This window comes from Pelodiscus sinensis, chromosome 3 (assembly GCF_052426305.1).
Source record: "Pelodiscus sinensis isolate ZL-2025 chromosome 3, ASM5242630v1, whole genome shotgun sequence".
Classification (NCBI taxonomy): Eukaryota; Metazoa; Chordata; order Testudines; family Trionychidae; genus Pelodiscus; species Pelodiscus sinensis.
The window spans coordinates 157,765,841-157,784,389 of NC_143054.1; the positions used below are offsets into that span (position 1 = coordinate 157,765,841).

The 18,549-nt window shown below is 42.2% G+C and overlaps 1 protein-coding gene across 1 annotated transcript in view; it reads left to right on the forward strand.

The window, feature by feature from the left end:
* FBXO28 (F-box protein 28) overlaps positions 1-11,289 on the forward strand; it is a 28,385-nt gene extending 17,096 nt beyond the window's left edge. Inside the window, exons 2-5 of the mRNA XM_075925267.2 lie at positions 1,797-1,906; positions 4,422-4,560; positions 7,059-7,254; positions 9,203-11,289. Of these exons, the coding sequence (XP_075781382.1) occupies positions 1,797-1,906; positions 4,422-4,560; positions 7,059-7,254; positions 9,203-9,597 (840 nt within the window). The 3' untranslated portion in view covers positions 9,598-11,289. The remainder of the gene's footprint in view (positions 1-1,796; positions 1,907-4,421; positions 4,561-7,058; positions 7,255-9,202) is intronic.
* The last annotated feature ends 7,260 nt before the right edge of the window (positions 11,290-18,549 follow it).

Sequence of the window (18,549 nt, forward strand, 5' to 3'; positions counted from 1 at the left end):
CACTCCAGCCCCACCCGCTTGCCCTCCCTTGAATCAGTAAAATGGGTTTTTACATCCTTATACTAAACATTTTATTAGATATATGATCAAACCCCACAATTAGGGTGATTAAAAATAACCTGGTTATGCTCTATTTGTATGAAACCTCCATGATCTTTAGTATATTTTTATCTATAGTTGATCAATAACAGCGGGGTCCCAAGAAGTCTTGGCTTACTCTGTTTTACTCACTTTAACCCTACTTCTTTTGGCTAATCTAATATCTGATTTCTAACACTACACATAAGAACATAATAGCCATACTGGGTCAGACCAAAGGGTCCATCTAGCCCAGTATCCTATCTTCCAACAGTGGCCAATGCCATATGCCTGATGGAGTGAACAGAAACAGGTAATCAAGTGACCTCTTTCCTGTCATCCATTTCCAGCCCCTGGCAAACAGAGGCTAGAGACACCATTCCTACCCATTCTGTCTAATAAGTATTGATTAACCTTGCCACCATGAATTTATCTAGTTCTTTTTTGAACCCTGTTAAAGTGCTGGTCTTCACAACATCCTCTGGCAAGGAGTTCACAATAAACAATAATATACATATGTGAAGGCATTCCTTCCTAAATAATTAATCCTTGTAATAAGTGGTTTTGACAATTACTTGAATAAGTCCCAAGAAAAAGAGGGGAAGGAAGTTCTGCTGTTTCTTTCTCCTGTCTTGATAACCAACATGATTTTAGATTTTCAAGGAATCCCCTTTAAGGCTCTCCTGAAAAGCTAGGGGCAAGCTGGTGATAGACTGATCAGGGAACAGCCTAGGAGAGCAGAGGAGATTGAGATAAAATGGACTTATGTTGATTCTAAACTAATGTGGCCTTCCTGGTGACAATTAAAACATAAATCAACTCTTCCATTGCCTTAAAGTGTGAGTGTCTGGGCCCCAAAGCAACTGTATTTTCAACTTCATTACCTCAATATTATGATACAATTAAACTTACAAAGCCCTGTATAAAGGAATCCCCTTTTTGTGAGACTCAACCTGAATAATACCCAATGAGGATGCCATCAGAGTGCAAGGAGGCTGATGGCCTGCATCATCCTACATGCATCCTTACCCAGTTACAGTTTCCATGGAGACTTAGTGGTGGAAGACAGGTGGTTACCCACTGGTCTTACCCTACCTTTAGCATGCCTAGTGAGTCTGGTCAACAGCAACATCACATTACTTTTAATATTGTTTATGATAAATTCATATATATTGTTACATTATAAAACATTTCCAAAAGGTTGGAAAGTCTTGTTTATGAAAACCTTGCCACTTTGTGGGACCATTCCCAGAGAAGTCCATGGTCAGTCTCTGCCTCCTCCATTAATGTAGATGTCTCTGAGGAAAATATGCTCTGTCAAAAAGCTCCCAAATGTAAGATTAACTAATAAGTGGGATTTTGTATATTAAACACAGTCTCAATATTTTGAAATATCAGGTCTTACCTCTCTTTGGAGGACAGGATCATTAGTGGACCTAAACAGTCTTTAAACTGATTGGCTGCTAACCTTTATTGACACGGAAGAAAAAGTGATACATAGTTGAATGAATTTTAAAATTGCTGTTTTATAACAAAGGATCAATAAAGAACAAACAATTTTATTTTGCATTGTAGTTGACTCTGTATCCAATTTAGGATTAGTTTGAAAATCAGAATAAAATCTTGCACCATTGAACAAGCACAGATTAATAATGAAAACAACACATACTTTGATTTGAGACATTTGAAGGTTTTTTTGTTTTGTATTTTAAAAATAGGTTTGTAAGCGAATGGACTTAGTCTGCCAGCGAATGTTAAATCAGGGATTTCTGAAAGTGGAGAGATATCACAACTTGTGTCAGAAACAGGTCAAAGCACAACTTCCAAGGTAAGTGCCAGTTACAGCTATGGTTCCAAATGCTATACAGGCAGTCCCCGACTTACGTTGGATCCGCACTTACGAACGGGGCTTTCTCGCCCCGGAGGTCGGGGCGAGAAAGCCCCGTTCGTAAGCTGCTCCGGTGCCCCTGGTCTGCGGGAGACCGTCTCCAGCAGACCAGGGGCACCGGGCGGGTTCCCGCGCTTCTGAGGCTTTGCCAGAGCAAAGCCTCAGAGGCGCGGGGAACCGCCGCTGCTGCCGCTTCAGTCTGGGTGTCTGTGGTCTGCTGGGGACGGTCCCCAGCAGACCACAGGCACCCGGACTGAAGCCGCAGCCGCGGGGAGGTCCCGCGCCTCTGAGGCTTTGCCAGAGCAAAGCCTCAGAGGCGCGGCACCCCGCTGCCGCTGCGGCTCTGCTCCCCGTGTGCCTGGTCTGCTGGGGGTGGGGGAGGGCGCAGCTAGTGTGCCCCCTCCCCCCCCCCCCCCCCCAGCAGACCAGGCTTTTGTTTTGGACTCTGGGGCAGAGCAGCTGGGGCGCTGCCGATTTGTCCTGCAGCGCCCGCTCTGGGCACTACTGGACCAACCCGGCAGCACCCCAGCTGCTCTGCCCCAGGCGTCCCCAAGTCAGCTTCTGCTGAAACTGACCAGCGCTGACTACAGGAAGCCCCAGGCAGAGTTGCTCTGCCCCGGGCTTCCTGGAATCAGCTGCTGATCAGTTTCAGCAGCAGCTGAGTTGGGGACGCCTGGGGTTCTTAAGTTGATTCTGTATGTAAGTCAGAACTGGCGGTCAGTTTCAGCAGTGTCTGAATCTGGACGCCAGTTCCGACTTACATACAGATTCAACTTAAGAACAAACCTACAGTCCCTATCTTGTACGTAACCCGGGGACTGCCTGTATCTTAAAATAAGTAAGAATACATAACATTTTTAGGAGTAAAGTTAAGACTGTAAAAGTTTAACTTTAATTAGACAGTTAAATGTGTTTTAGAAGAAAAAAAACATTGACAATATTTTGACTATAATTGGAATAAATCTGGGTTAATCCATGGATTATTTTTCTTGCAAAAACACTTATCCCAATCCTGAAGCCTGCTTGTAATTATCTGTAAAATCATCCTGTTTTTTTGCTTCCCAGGCTCTCAGAAACTGAAGTGCTGTAAGAAGAGAGAGGAAGTAGGCAATATTACTTAAAGTCAACTCCTCTGGCAAATCTAGGAGCTATGATAACTGGCTCGAAAAAGAGTCCCAATTGACCCTACCTTGGCAAAAGGATTTTTAGCTATCAGTACAGTTGGGTAGATGTGAAACACATATGTAACCTGAGATGAGAGGCAAGATCTAATTTTGCATGTTTTCTTTTGAGCTAAGAGTCAATGAGCAAATGCATGGACACAGTATCCATTAACGTAATTTGGAGCTGGATCATGAGCATTAAAAAACAATGTTTATCTCTAAGTGAATCAGAGCAACTGCCTCTCACTTAAGTTCAGCATAATGTGTCATGATTTAAATGATTTCATTTTACTTCATGATTGTTACCCTGCATCAGAAAAGCTCTCAATCATCAGTTCTCTCATCTCAGGTGAAGCTTGGGCCTGAGCAAGTATGAAGGTTGGATTGCTGTTTATTAGAGTTAGTGGTGGTTTTTAGGTCAGTTGCCAGAACACAAATGGGTATTCATGACAAAATCACATTGAAGTACTCGTCTCTGATACATTGCTGTAAGACTCCTTCTGGTCCTTTAGGCTGTGTCTGCACTGGTGCGATCTTGTGCAAAAGCAGTTGCTTTTGCGCAAAAACTTGCTGCCTGTCTACACTAGTTGCGAGTTCTTGCGCAAGTACACTGATGTTCTAATGTATGAAATCAGTGCTTCTTGCGCAAGAACTCTGATGCTCCCGCTCAGGAATAAGCCCTCTTGGTTAAAATGGCCATCAGAGTTTTCTTGCGCAAGAGAGCATCTACACTGGCATGGATGCTCTTGCGCAAAAGCACATCTCTTGCGCAAAAGCACATACCAGTGTAGACGCTCTTTTCTGGAAGAGTTTTTGCACAAGAACTCTTTCGCAAAAGAGTTATTGTGCAAGATCATGCCAGCGTAGACGTAGCCTCAATGTTTGTAATCTTGGAATTTTTTAAAAACTAAGATGCTTTTAAAATGCATATAATTTGAAGAAAACATTTCAATATAATTAACCAAATATGACAAATCTACAAATTATTCCAGTGTTTAGCAAATGTGTAGAGTGGCTGCTCACTGGTTCTTCACAACTGCAGCAATCTCTTGAGAAGAACAAAACTACTGAAAATAGTTTTATTTCTTTGAGTCTCAGCAGAAATGGCCATTTGATACAAGATTAAGAAACTCTGAATAATACACTGATGCTGCTTGTTGGATCTTGCCTTACACTAGGCTCTTAAGAGCAAAAGGATTTAAAATAACTGCTATTCAGTTCTTCAGGTTTTGGTGGCTTAAAACTGCTATGTCTATGGTGTCATTCAATGGTTTTTAAATGCTTTCTTCTAGGCGAGAGTCAGAAAGAAGAAACCATTCATTAGCTCGTCATGCAGACATCCTTGCTGCTGTAGAAACCAGGCTCTCTCTGTTAAATATGACTTTCATGAAATATGTGGATTCCAATCTCTGTTGCTTTATACCTGGAAAGGTAAAATATAAAATCACTTGCTTGTATGAATGCGTATTGTTGCTAAAAATCATATTCCTGCAATTTCAAATTTTTGACAGCTGTGGATGCCTAGAAATGTGGTATAATGTATCATTATGGATGTATCTAAACATACTATAGTGTGCTTATATACTGTAATGGTGACCCTGTGACTAGATGTACTGTGAATGTTTTTTTACTTTTATATTCACATTCCATCATGGAAAATGGCTGTTTGTTTTAAATTATCTTAGTATGCCATTCGTGCATTATATTTTAATAATAAATGTGCTCATTTAAAGAAATACTTTAACATCCTTGAATTGGTCACTGTTCATTGCAGGTTCTCTTTTGCTGTTTGTGTGCTACTGAGACCTTAGAACAGATAGAACTTGCCGTGCAGTTTATTCCTTAAAAGTATGTGGATGTTGGATGAGTGTTTGAGTAATCCAGACTTAAAAACTGTAAATAGTGAATTGGAGGCCATTCTGCCACAAACTCTTGTCACCCAGGTTATCTTGTGCAATTTTTTTTATACATTAGTAATTAAAAATGTATATTTAAGATGTTTCTAACACCATCTATTGAGTACAGGCAGTCCCCGACTTACGCGGATCCGACTTACGAACGGGGCTTTCTCGCTACCTGCAAGAGGTCGAGGTAGCGGAGGTCGAGGTAGCGGATTGCTACCTGCGAGCTCCGGGGCGAGAAAGCGGATTGCTACCTGCGAGCTCCGGGAGGTCGAGGTAGCAGATTGCTACCTGCGAGCTCCGGGGCGAGAAAGCCCCGTTCGTAAGCTGCTCTGGTACCCCTGGTCTGCTGAAGACCGTCTCCAGCAGACCAGGGGCACCGGGCGGGTTCCCGCGCTTCTGAGGCTTTGCCAGAGCAAAGCCTCAGAAGTGCGGGAACCCGCCGCTGCTGCGGCTTCAGTCCGGGTGCCTGTGGTCTGCTGGGGACGGTCCCCAGCAGACCACAGGCACCGGGACTGAAGCCGCAGCAGCGGCGGTTCCCCGCGCTTCTGAGGCTTTGCTCTGGCAAAGCCTCAGAAGCGCGGGAACCCGCCCGCTGCTGCCGCTCTAGTCCGGGTGCCTGTGGTCTGCTGGGGACCGTCCCCAGCAGACCACAGGCACCGGGACTGAAGCCGCAGCCGCGGGGGGGTCCCGCGCCTCTGAGACTTTGCCAGAGCAAAGCCTCAGAGGCGCGGCACGCCGCTGCGGCTCTGCTCCCGGTGTCCCTGGTCTGCTGGGGGCGGGGGGGGGGGGCGCGGCTAGTGTGCTCCCTCCCCCCCCCCCCCAGCAGACCAGGCTTTTGTTTGGACCCTGGAGCAGAGCAGCTGGGGCGCTGCCGATTGGTCCTGCAGCGCCGCTCTGGGCACTACTGGACCAACCCGGAAGCACCCCAGCTGCTCTGCCCCAGGTCCTGATTCAGTCGCTGCTGGTCAGTTTCAGCAGCGGCTGAATCAGGACGCCTGGGGCAGAGCAGCTGGGGTGCTGCTGGGTTGGTCCAGTAGCGCCGAGGAGATAGTTTTAGCAGCAGCTGACTTGGGGAAGCTTGGGGTTCTTAAGTTGAATCTGTATGTAAGTCAGAACTGGCGGTCAGTTTCAGCAGCGGCTGAATCTGGACGCCAGTTCCGACTTACATACAGATTCAACTTAAGAACAAACCTACAGTCCCTATCTTGTACGTAACCCGGGGACTGCCTGTATTGAGCATTTTAGGCCAAAGAAAAATAGAACTTCCACTGCCATGTTTCATGTGTATTTGACACACTAGATTAAGCTAATTATACAGACACTAGTATGGTGTTCATAATCATGTCTGTCTGTCTTTGGCAAACAACTTCAGATGTTCATTTCCCCATCACTATAGTATCTGAATGCCTTGGAAGCATTAAAGAATTTATTCTATGTCTGGGGCTTAATCTATATTACAAATTGTTGCTGGCATAACTGTCAAACCAGAAAAAAAAATCATATCTCTTAGCCAGCCAGTAAAATTCCTGGTATAGCTGCAGCTATGACAGTGCTTTGCCATAATTCACTGCCTTTCTAAGGTGATGAATGTATTTGCTTATAATTTGCTTCTGAGACGCCCTGGAGAACTAAGCATACTGCACTGGGTATAAACTGTGGAGGAGATTTTAAGGAATGTACAAATAGATGTAACAAGACAATAAAATGCTGCTAATTGCAGTCCTGGTTACTATGGAATGTTCCATTAATTTAATGCAGTAGCTATGCAGATTAGTTCATAAATTCAAAAATAACTGCTATAGTAAATTTACTGAGTAAAAGTTTCTTAAGATACAATGACAACTCAGACGCTGCCTCCATTGTAAAATAAAGCATTTGATTTTAGGTGATTAGACTAGTGTAATGGATGTGAAATATTTTCCTATCAGTAGATCTGTGCTTTGATTTCAGATTATACCGATAACCACCTTCTCATTTTTCCCCGTTTAACTTAGCAGAACATCTAACGATTCTTAAATATTTTAGGTGATTGATGAAATTTATCGTGTGCTAAGGTATGTAAACTCTACAAGAGCCCCTCAGAGAGCCCATGAAGTCCTTCAGGAGTTAAGGGACATCTCATCCATGGCTATGGAATACTTCGATGAGAAGATTGTTCCAATTCTAAAAAGAAAATTGCCTGGATCAGATGTATCAGGTCGTCTCATAGGAGCTGCCCCAGGTATTCTTTCCAGCCTCTAGTATTTGTAACTTTTTAACTAGCTATTTTTGACTAGCAGGATGTCTGAAAAGTCACAGCTTTCCAGTTTCTAGAAAGCATTCTTCCTTATTTATTTCCTTGAACAATGGAATACCCCATTATAATCCACCCTCCCAGTGAAAATTAATTTTGTATCCCAAGGACAGAAAAATTAAGGAGGCTTTGTTCTGTTAGCCCTGAACGAATTTTATAATTATGCATAGTGTGTATTCATTAAACACTATTGTGCCACTAATGAATGAGAATTTATAATCAGACTTCGTTGAAATTTGGCTCACTAGACCACAATTCAAGATGTTTATAGTTTTATTAGTAGAATAAACAAGTGAGCTAGCATAAACTATTGTATGAAAAGAATGGTAAAGCACTTTAGGTGCTTTATGTAACATGAATCCAAATGTTTTGTTTTCACATGAAATATTCATAGGAGTTTCGACTGTAACAGGGAAAAAGGCCTCTTGGTTCTAAAATATTAAGTAGATAAGTTAACACTCAAACTGGCTGTTTTGAAGGACCATTCACATTTTTCATAGAATTTAATTTGTATGGGCCAAATGCTGAGGCAGGCAGTTAATTTGAGTATATAATGGCCAAAAGTAGCAGAAAAGATGCATATGCACTAGTCTGTGTAGGTTATCTGTACAGGTGTGGTCCTGGCACCTTAAATTATTTAAACAGATATTTAACCCATCTGATGAATAATTTACTATGAAGATTAGATGTCTTTCTAATATCTATGCTATAATTTAAACAGAAGTTTTTTATTAACACAGGTATCTAATTTAAATTTTATAGTTCATGCAGTGCAATAGGTCAGACTAGAAGATTACAACAGTTCCTTCTGGCTTCTACTGAGAATCTCTGCTAGCAACTGTTTGAGGGAAGTGGAGTGAACAGCACCCACTAATGACATGAGCAGCAGACTGGAATGCTGCACAATTCTCCATGGCTCAAAACACATAGGACACTTTGATGTAGCCCCTCCTCTCTGTTTGTAGTGTATAACAATACTTAGTGTTTAAAGATTCAATACTCTCACCAAAGTGAAATTGGAATTCCTTTGTTCAGGCTATGCTGCTGCTTTCAAAATTTGTTTTATCTCTGTACTAAACATAGGTAAAGTCATTCGTATAGAATTGATGCACTTGAATTGCTCTAATCTTGTGTAACCTTTCTAAAAGTGTGACATACTACTTTCAGATGTTTAAACAAAACTTACATGATAGATCCTTTACAATCATGTCAATTTACAGTAGCTGTTATTGAGAAAAATCACTTCTGCAAGTTTCTTGGGTCCTGGAAGACTTAAAGGAATAGACTGTGTACTCAGTGGCAGCTACTGAAACTTCATGATTTTACTCTTAGTTATCACTTTTTGAATGAAACTCAAACATTACATCAAGATAATAACTACAAAGAAATTCAGAATTAAGCTGAGTTATTTTTGGATCTTGCTATTAATCCCTTGGTATTGCACAGATCACCAATGTGTGTGATCTGCTGTATGTCCTGCAGTAAGTCTAATCACTGTGATGTGTGTCTAATTTTTTGGCATTGTGTATGCCCACACCTTTATCTTAATGTAGTGGTTTAGAATATAGTCTAATATTAATAATTTAGGCATGAAGTAGTTTTTTCTATAGTCAGGAAGTGGAAGTAGAGTATGTTTGGAGACTTAAAATCTAAAACATTGGGTCTAATTGTACCCTGACTTACCAGGTGCAAGCTTATTGACTTTTCTATAAATAAGAGTATCTGTAAATAATGTTTACATGTTAACAGTTTTACAAACCACTAACTATTCAGATTCTGGATTGAGTGGAATTGAACAGAGGTTATAAATTGGTGCACAGTTCGATAGATTTTGTTTAAAGGTAGAAAAAATAATTTTAAATCACTTTCTCTGAAGTTCCAGGTCCTTCTGCAGCTCTAACAACAATGCAACTATTTTCCAAGCAAAATCCTTCAAGGCAGGAAGTCACCAAACTCCAGCAGCAAGTCAAAACAAATGGTGCAGGTGTAACTGTATTAAGGCGGGAAATTTCAGAGCTTCGCACCAAAGTGCAAGAACAACAGAAACAGCTTCAAGACCAAGACCAGAAACTGCTAGAGCAAACCCAAATCATAGGTGAACAGAATGCTCGATTGGCTGAGCTTGAACGCAAGCTTAGAGAAGTAATGGAAAGTGCAGTAGGAAGTTCCTCAGGTTCTGGCTCAAATGAAGAGTCTCTTAGGAAACGGAGAAAGGCAGTTGAATCCATAGACTCTCCTAGGAAATCTAAACGCCTTCGAAACAGAAAATAACTTTGGAGTAAATGACACCTCCAGAAGATTACACTGCTTTAGTAGCCCAAGCAAATTTGCTTGTCTGGATACTGTGATTCACAGCATGGTGTCATTTAGGCTGCTGGCTCTTCAAAACACCACTTAGACTTGAACAGTAACTTTTTCTCATTGTTGAGACTTCTTTCCTTCTGCTTCTGTCTGGATGGGCCTAATGCACAGGATCTTTATAATTTGCAATAGATTTGTATTAACCAGACATACTCTATCATGTTTTGAAGAGTTAACCTTCTTTTCTGTGCAGATGTGTTAAAGTAAACTTATTTGTGTTCTGCATATATTCACATAAAAGATCTTTAATAAATCCAGTCTTGACTGATTAGAAAGTGTAGCTTACAAACAGATGTCCTGTTCACTTGAAGAAAAGACCCGCTTTTTAAATCTTGTTTAAAAAAGTTGACTTTTTTGTTACAAGTGACCTTGTTGGGAATGTCTGAAAAGTAGTAAATACTTTTTGGAATCTATGTAACGAGTAAAAGTGACTTCTTACGCTACAGTATTGGCTATATATTTTTGTAAACTTATAAGCAAGGGACTTCTATCCAGATTTCACATATACACCCTAGTTCTAAGTCTCTGGAGCCATATTCAACATTTGCATGAATAGCTGCATGCATTGCTTAGTCAGCTTGCTAAAGCACTTGCCTGGAGTTGCTCTTAAACTTGTACTTTCCCAGAGTTGTAGAGCAGTTTCTTAGCCCTCAGCCATAACTTAGCATCTGCTTTCAGCACAGCTGCTTTCTGAGAGTGAGGTCTTGTGAGACCACTTGTCAACAAGTTGCAGGAAAGGAAAGCATATTTAAGCAAGCCTAGTTGCTGCTTCCACTATCTGTAGTACTCTAGCTAAGCCAATGCTTCAGAATTCAGCTGTTTTGGCCTATGGGTCCCCTGGTTCATAGGTTAACATGAAACACGTAATGGACAAAAGTTATCTGTTCCTTCAACAAAACAGGCTTAGTGGGGCACAGTTTGAGTGAAACATTGTGTTATGAAAAAAATTAATTATTTCATGTTGTGGAAAAGAGCGCTCTGTAATACTTAACTATATTCTAGCTTTCCTTATCCTAAAAGGTAAATCACTTCAGACAAAAAAGCTTTAATTTCTTTTGCACTTCTGTTTTGAGCTTGTAACTGGAAAAGCATGTCTTGCACTGTTCAGTCTTTTGATTGGTCACTTTAACAACCTCAGAGTTGTGTACAGTGATTATTTTTTCCAGTTGTATATTTTTGGAACCTTATACAAATATCACTTGTCCTTGTTTTATTTTAATGTACTAAACTACATAGCTTTATCATTTGACTTATGTTTTCTTTTAATCAACTGCTGCCTTGGGTTTAGATTGAATTAAATTCAGGCATTGCACTGAAAAAATGGCACTTAGTGCTGGTAGTTGTAAGGTTTTGAAAAGTACCATGGGTTAAAGTGCAAGTTCAACACTATTATATCTTCTATGCCTGTTTACACAATGTGGTTCTTGTATTCAAAGTAGCCAAACAGAAATCAAAATTTGTCCTGTCAACTCTTGAGAGTTGTCTTTTTCTTTAAATTTTTTTAAACCAGTATTTTACTTTTTAAACACATTTAACTTAATGTCTAGTTTTTGGTGAGTGTTTCATTTTTAAATAAACTTCTTTTTGCTAGTTCAAAGCTTATTTTACAATGGGTTGTTTCCTTAAACAAAATGTAATAACAATGGATAAACATTCAAATGTCAGTCTGGAACAAACTTTAATAAGATGGCTTTCTTTTAGCTGCTTTTAGTCTGTAGGACTTTTTGTTTTGTTATGACACTGTTATATGATAAAAGCTTGTTGGAGAGATTATTTGCTAACTAAATACTTGAATACTTCTAAAAACAATTTAATTTAACAGGTTGAATTAATCAGTCGTGACATGGTACATATGGTTAATTCACGTATTCCTTTGCAATAGGTTCGTGTTTAGGCTTGTGCACTTGCCTGGAGTTTGCATTAGTTTAAAGATTTCACTGGTTTTCGTTTTTTCTACCCTTTCCTATCAAATTGCACAGCTTTTCCTGAAACTAACAAGAGTTTCAGGCTCATTAGCTAGTAACATTATGGTGAGTAAAAGGAGGAGCCGTACTGAATTGAATCCACTGAGCATAAGTTTATGCAGTCGGTCATTAATGTTATTTATGGGTCCCTGTTTGATAGATAATTTTGGATTACATTAATGAAGGAAAATAATGTTGAGTAAATTTTGTGTAGACTGAATAAAATTAAGTTTTACTTAATCAGGAAGCTTACTATAAACATTTAGTCACTTGGTAAAAATGATAAATAATTGTTCCTGTAAAATAATTTCCTTCACTAATATCTTAATTAAACTTGAAGTATGAGGGGTATTATGAGTGTAAACAAGGTTATATGAATTTTTTCCAGTATAGATTTACTGATAAAACCCACCTGGTGTAAATGCAGTCATATCAGCAGAAGTACTCTTGCCAGTATGACTGTGTCTACAGGGGGCTTTTATCAGCATAGGTAAATTATTAAAACACACAATATCCCACCTTTCACCAACATAACTATACCACTAAAACATGTAAGGGTGAAACTTGCATTTAGTTGTGAATCATTCTTCTCAAATCTAGAAAAGGCCAAAACTGTGTAACTCAGTGGTCACCAACCAGTAGATTGGGATCTACTGGTAGATCTTGGAGCTTCTGGCAGGTGATCCTGACTGCTTTGGCCAAGAGGCTATCCAAGTACAAGCACTTGAGCTGTCCCTACCCCTACTGCTGCACACTTCCTGCTCTATGCCTTGGGGATTCCCCACTGCCTGGGGACTCGCCTACTTTCTGAGCAGGGGAGGGAGAAGAGGGGTGCTGATATCAAGATGCCCCTCCCACTCTGTATCCTTTCTCCACAAAGCACAGAGGGGGCACAACAGGACTTGAGATGGAGTTTGCTGGCTGCGTTAGAGAGAGGGCCAGTGCAGGAGTGAGCCTGCCGTAGCCCCACTGCACCATCACCCAGGAGACACCTGAGGTAAGCAGTGCCCAGCTGGAGCCCACATCCCGAACTTCTACCCCACTCATGAACCCCCCTCCTGCACGTCAAGCCCCAAGCACCCCTGCATCCAAACACCGTCCCAGAGCCTGCACCAAGAACCCCTCCTACATCCCAACTGCCTGTTGCAGGCTCAGCTTTGTCCCTCTCACACTCCAGATCCTTTAATCTAAGAGCCTGCACCCCAGTTCTCTGCTCCTGTCTGGTGAAAGTGAATGAGGATGAGGGAGGGCGGGAGGGTGGTGCGAGCACGGGTGGGGCCTCAGAGAAGGGGCGGGACAAGGGTGTTTATATTTGAGGTAGATCTTGGACTATGCTTAAATTCAAAAAGTGATCGTGCTTAAAAAGGTTGGAGACCACTGTTGTAACTAAAACTTGTGTTTTTTATGAAGTGCAGTTACATTTTTGTACTGTTCGAGCCTCCCATATTACTGAAAACCAAATATATTGCATAATGGCTTTCTTTAGCCAATGTTTTCATTTAGTATAAATGATACCAGCAATCTAATTTACTTCCCCTCTCAAATCAAAATCATGCAATGAAATATTCCCCTGAAAACAAGAATTGTGTAATTCCCAGATATTATCAAGGTTCTTAGCTTCTTTCCAACTTACTTATCTCAACACTGCTTAAGGAGAAACCTGCAAAACAGCAAGCAGTGACCAAGTTCATACAGATTCATTAGGTGAGTGTTTGTACAATAGCTAAATATTTGCATATATTCCTCTAAATCTCAATTTCTTCCAAATGTTCTAGTCACTAATTATATAAGAACAGCCATAGTGGGTCAGACCAATGGTCTGTCTAGTCCAGTATCTGGTCTTTGATAGTGGTCAGTACCAGAACTTCAGGATGGATGTAAAGAACAGAGGAATTAACGATTCACCTATCTTTCCCTTCTGGCTTCTGATAGGCAGAGTTTAAAGTAGCTCTGACCACCTTGACTCATAGCCATTGATGGACCCACCTTCCATGAATTTATCTTGTTCTTTTTGGAATACCATTATACTTTTGGCCATCACAACATTCCACAGCAATGAGTTCCTCAGGATAGCCCTGCAGTTACAAAATTTGTATGCTCCGCGGATATTCAGACACATCTGTAGATATAAAATGGATATATGAATATTTGCAAAGCTCTAGATACAAAATTTGTATCTGCATCCATCTCTGCAAAAATGAGCTACAGATAACTGCATTCGCATCTGTAGGGATTTGCAGAGTGTTCTGTTCCTCAGGTTCTTTGTATAAAATCCACTGCCTATTTAATCAGGTGACCTCTGGTTTTGGTTTTGTGGGAAAAAATAAATACCACTTCTGTAGTCATTTTTTTCACATCATTCATGATTCAATATTCCTCTATCATATCCTCTTCCCCTTTTCCTCATCTGTTTTCTAAGCTAACTAGCCATATCTTTTTAAGTCTCTCCTTGTATGCAAGATGTCCATACCCTCATTAATCTTTGTTGCCCATCTTTGAACCTTCCACTATATCCTTTTTGAGATGGAGTGACAGTACTAGACACAGTAGACAAGGTGTGGGTGTGTATATAGATCTGCATTATATTTTCTCTCATTTTCTATCCCTTTCTTAATAGTTTATACCAGCCTCTGACTGCTGCATATTGAGCTGAAGTTTTCAGATAACTATATTCATGGTGACGTCAAGATCCTTCTTGAATAGTAATAACTAATTAAACTGATTATATATGTGTAGGTAACATTATTTTTTTCAGTATGCATTACTTATATCCATTTTGTTGCCCAGTCACCAGTTTTGGACTTACAAAATAATTCAGGGTAGTTATTTGAAAACTTTGCCACTTCACTGTTCAGCATATTCATTAATAAGCTGGAAAAGAGTGAATAGCATGTGTCCCAGTACAGATGATTGAAGGACTCTGCTGTTCACCTTGTTCCATTGTGAAAACTGACCTTTTGTTCATACCTTTAAGCCATGACAGTACCTTGCCTCTGATCCTGTGACTATTTCTTTAAGAGCCTTTGGTGAGAGACTTTGTCAAAGGCTATCTGAAAATCCAACTACACTACAGGCAGTCCCCGGGTTACGTACAAGATAGGGACTGTAGGTTTGTTCTTAAGTTGAATCTGTATGTAAGTCGGAACTGGCGTCCAGATTCAGACACTGCTGAAACTGACCGCCAGTTCTGACTTACATACAGAATCAACTTAAGAACCCCAGGCGTCCCCAAGTCAGCTGCTGCTGAAACTGATCAGCAGCTGATTCCAGGAAGCCCGGGGCAGAGAAACTCTGCCTGGGGCTTCCTGTAGTCAGCGCTGGTCAGTTTCAGCAGAAGCTGACTTGGGACGCCTGGGGCAGAGCAGCTGGGGTGCTGCTGGGTTGCTCCAGTAGCGCCGCTCGGTGCTACTGGACCAACCCAGCAGCACCCCAGCTGCTCTGCCCCAGGCGTCCTGATTCAGCCGCTGCTGAAACTGACCAGCAGCGGCTGAATCAGGACCTGGGGCAGAGCAGCTGGGGTGCTGCCGGGTTGGTCCAGTAGTGCCCAGAGCAGCGCTGCAGGACCAATCGGCAGCGCCCCAGCTGCTCTGCCCCAGAGTCCAAAACAAAAGCCTGGTCTGCTGGGGGGGGGAGCACACTAGCTGCGCGCCCCCCCCCAGCAGACCAGGGACACGGGGAGCAGAGCCGCAGCGGCAGCAGGGTGCCGCGCCTCTGAGGCTTTGCTCTGGCAAAGCCTCAGAGGCGCAGGACCCCCCCGCGGCTGCGGCTTCAGTCCGGGTGCCTGTGGTCTGCTGGGGACCGTCACCAGCAGACCACAGGCACCCAGACTGAAGCAGCAGCAGCGGCGGTTCCCCGCGCCTCTGAGGCTTTGCCAGAGCAAAGCCTCAGAGGCGCGGGACCCCCCCCGAGGCTGCGGCTTCAGCCTGGGTGCCTGTGGTCTGCTGGGGACAGTCCCTAGCAGACCACAGGCACCCAGACTGAAACGGCAGCAGCGGTGGTTCCCCGCCCTTCTGAGGCTTTGCTCTGGCAAAGCCTCAGAAGCGCGGGAACCCGCCCGGTGCCCCTGGTCTGCTGGAGACGGTCTCCAGCAGACCAGGGGCACCGGAGCAGCTTACGAACGGGGCTTTCTCGCCCCGACCTCCGGGGCGAGAGAGCCCCGTTCATAAGTGCGGATCCGACATAAGTCGGATCCGTGTAAGTCGGGGACTGCCTGTATACTGACTGGATCACCATTCTTCATCATGCTTATTGACGCCCTCAAAAAATTCTAACAGGGATACAATCATTCATTCAGACTAGAAGAAAACTGAAGGCAGTGTAGTCCTCAGATTGTCATTAAGTAGTTTTTCAAAAATACATAGTGACTTTAGTAAGAGAAGGTAGTTGCTTCTTAAAGATGAAGCAAGTTTGCTATCTGAAAATTACAAAATTTGTAATTAGTCAGTTACATGTAACTTTCCCGAAAATACATCTCTCTTCCAGAAACTTTATATGATGCACCTTATTCCAGAATAATGTGTGTTTGGGGAAATTTTGTAAAAACCAGAGTTCTAAAATTGAATTGTCAAATGTGCCTGAAATTCTCTTTTGAAAATGTTTATTTTGGCTTGTGTCTTCAAAATGGCATGGTGTACATACTCCATATTTATTATGTTAGGGTTTGTGAAAGTAGTGTCTTATTATTTTTATAGGAGGTGGTTAATGTGGTTTTCCAAAGAGAGATAATTAAACAATTTCTAATATCATGCACTGAGAAAGCAGTTAACTAGGGTCCCACTAAAGAAGAGTTGTAAGAAGCAATGGCGTGCTGAACAAGGAAGACCCAAAAAACTAATACACAATTTCCTGGCCCGTTGGAAGCTAGTAAGAGCTGGGAAAGAAATGATACTCCTTAAAAACAAAAAAGACTTAAGCGGTGGGTTATTTGTTATTTTCCTCCTGGTGGAAATTTAACATTTGTTTCTTACTGGGTTTTCAGAGCCATCATGAAGTGAGTCCCTTTTTGTAAGCTGAGGAGATGGCAGTCCATGACAAGATGAATTTTAAAGGGGAAAGATGAAGCACTTTGTTTTTTCCTTGTATCTAGAGCCAGAACTTCTTGCAGAATGCATGAACAGAACAACCTTTAACATTGTTTATAAATATAAATTGACCTGTTACTCTGTGGTAGCTGAGGGAAGGAAGAAGCGGGATAGATAAGGTGAAGAAATGATAGATCCCAGGGGCACGGAAGAGTGGGCTTAGAGAAATGGGAGAAGGACAAAGAAATGTAGAGACCCTGATCCATATTAAAATTTTAACACCCATACAATTTTCTGTCTTTGAAGTCAAGTACTGATTGTTTCTCAAAAAAATGGCATTCCAGGCACATCCCATTTTCCTAGCACAACCAAACCCCGACTTTGCATTGTTACAATGAGGAAGCTTCAGTGGCAAATTTGGTGGTCCTATCTCTTAGGCTTTGTCTACATTGGCACCCTTTTCCGGAAAAGGGATGCTAATGAGACAAGTTGGAATTGCAAATGCCGCGGGGGATTTAAATATCCCCCACGGCATTTGCATGAACATGGGTGCCGCTTTTTTCCAGCTCAGGGCTTTGCCGGAGAAAAGCGCCAGTCTAGACGGGATCTTTTGGAAAATAAAGCCTTTTCCGGAAGATCCCTTATTCCTGATTTTAAGAGGAATAAGGGATCTTCCGGAAAAGGCTTTATTTTCCAAAAGATCCCGTCTAGACTTGCGCTTTTTTCCGGCAAAGCCCCGAGCCGGAAAAAAGCGGCACCCATGTTCATGCAAATGCCGCGGGGGATATTTAAATCCCCCGCAGCATTTGCAATTCCGACTTCTCATTGGCACCCTTTTCCAGAAAAGGGATGCTAATGTAGACACAGCCTTACTGTTTAGCAGGAGTTGAACAAATAGACTCATGGACAGACAGATGCATAAACTCTCTCAAATACAGAGATATCTACTATATATTTGAGTATTTTTTCAAGAACTCTTCCTAAACAAATCACAACATTCCTCTCATTAAAGCAAGGTAAAGGTTTGGTTATGCTACGAAAATAGGATGTTCCTGGAATGGTATTTTCTCAAGAAAACAGAGAGAAAAGAAATAATCACCAGGCAGGTGAAAGGAATTGGCTGGGGGTGCTTCCCCCCTTCAAGACTGTTTTAGTCCTGAGGCTCCCACCTCAAAGGTGCCCTTAGGGAGGGTAGGAGAGGGGCTCATGCCTATTCTTGATTTGTATGGGAACATTGCTGGCTGTTCCCTTTCATCAGGGAGTGAGGGGAAGGGGAAGAGGCAGTTTGCTGCATTCATCACTTGGGAAGGAGAGCACAGAGGGCAGATGAACCTGTACCTGCCTCAGCCATGGGACGTTAACCTCTCCCCCAGCTGTGTGTATGCTGGAGCTGCAGCAGCCATGGAGAGACACTTCTTACCTGGCCCTAAGCAGCTGCAGTGAGAGAGGGCTGGGTAGTCCTCTCTCTACAGAGCAGCCTGCATACTGAACCTCTCATCCTCAGCCCTATATCAGATCAATGATTTATATGAAGCATGTACACTTTAATTGTGTTACAGATATTAAGGACTCAAGCAATACCAAATGAATGTGTGTGCATAAAAAAGATCTGAGTCCGTCTGTCTGCAAGTCTGTTTATTCAATAACTCCTCCTAAACAGTAAGAACTAGGACCACCAAATTTGGTATGCAGCTTCCTCTTATCCTAACCTAAAGCACGGGCAGGGTTTATGAGAGCCAAGAAAATAGGAAGGACCGGGCATGGGATGGTTTTCCATAACATGGAAAGAGAGGGGTACAGAGAGGAGGGACAGGATACTGAGAGTGGTCACTAGGGACAGCAAGTGTGCAGGGGAGAGCTATACTTCAGAGACACCA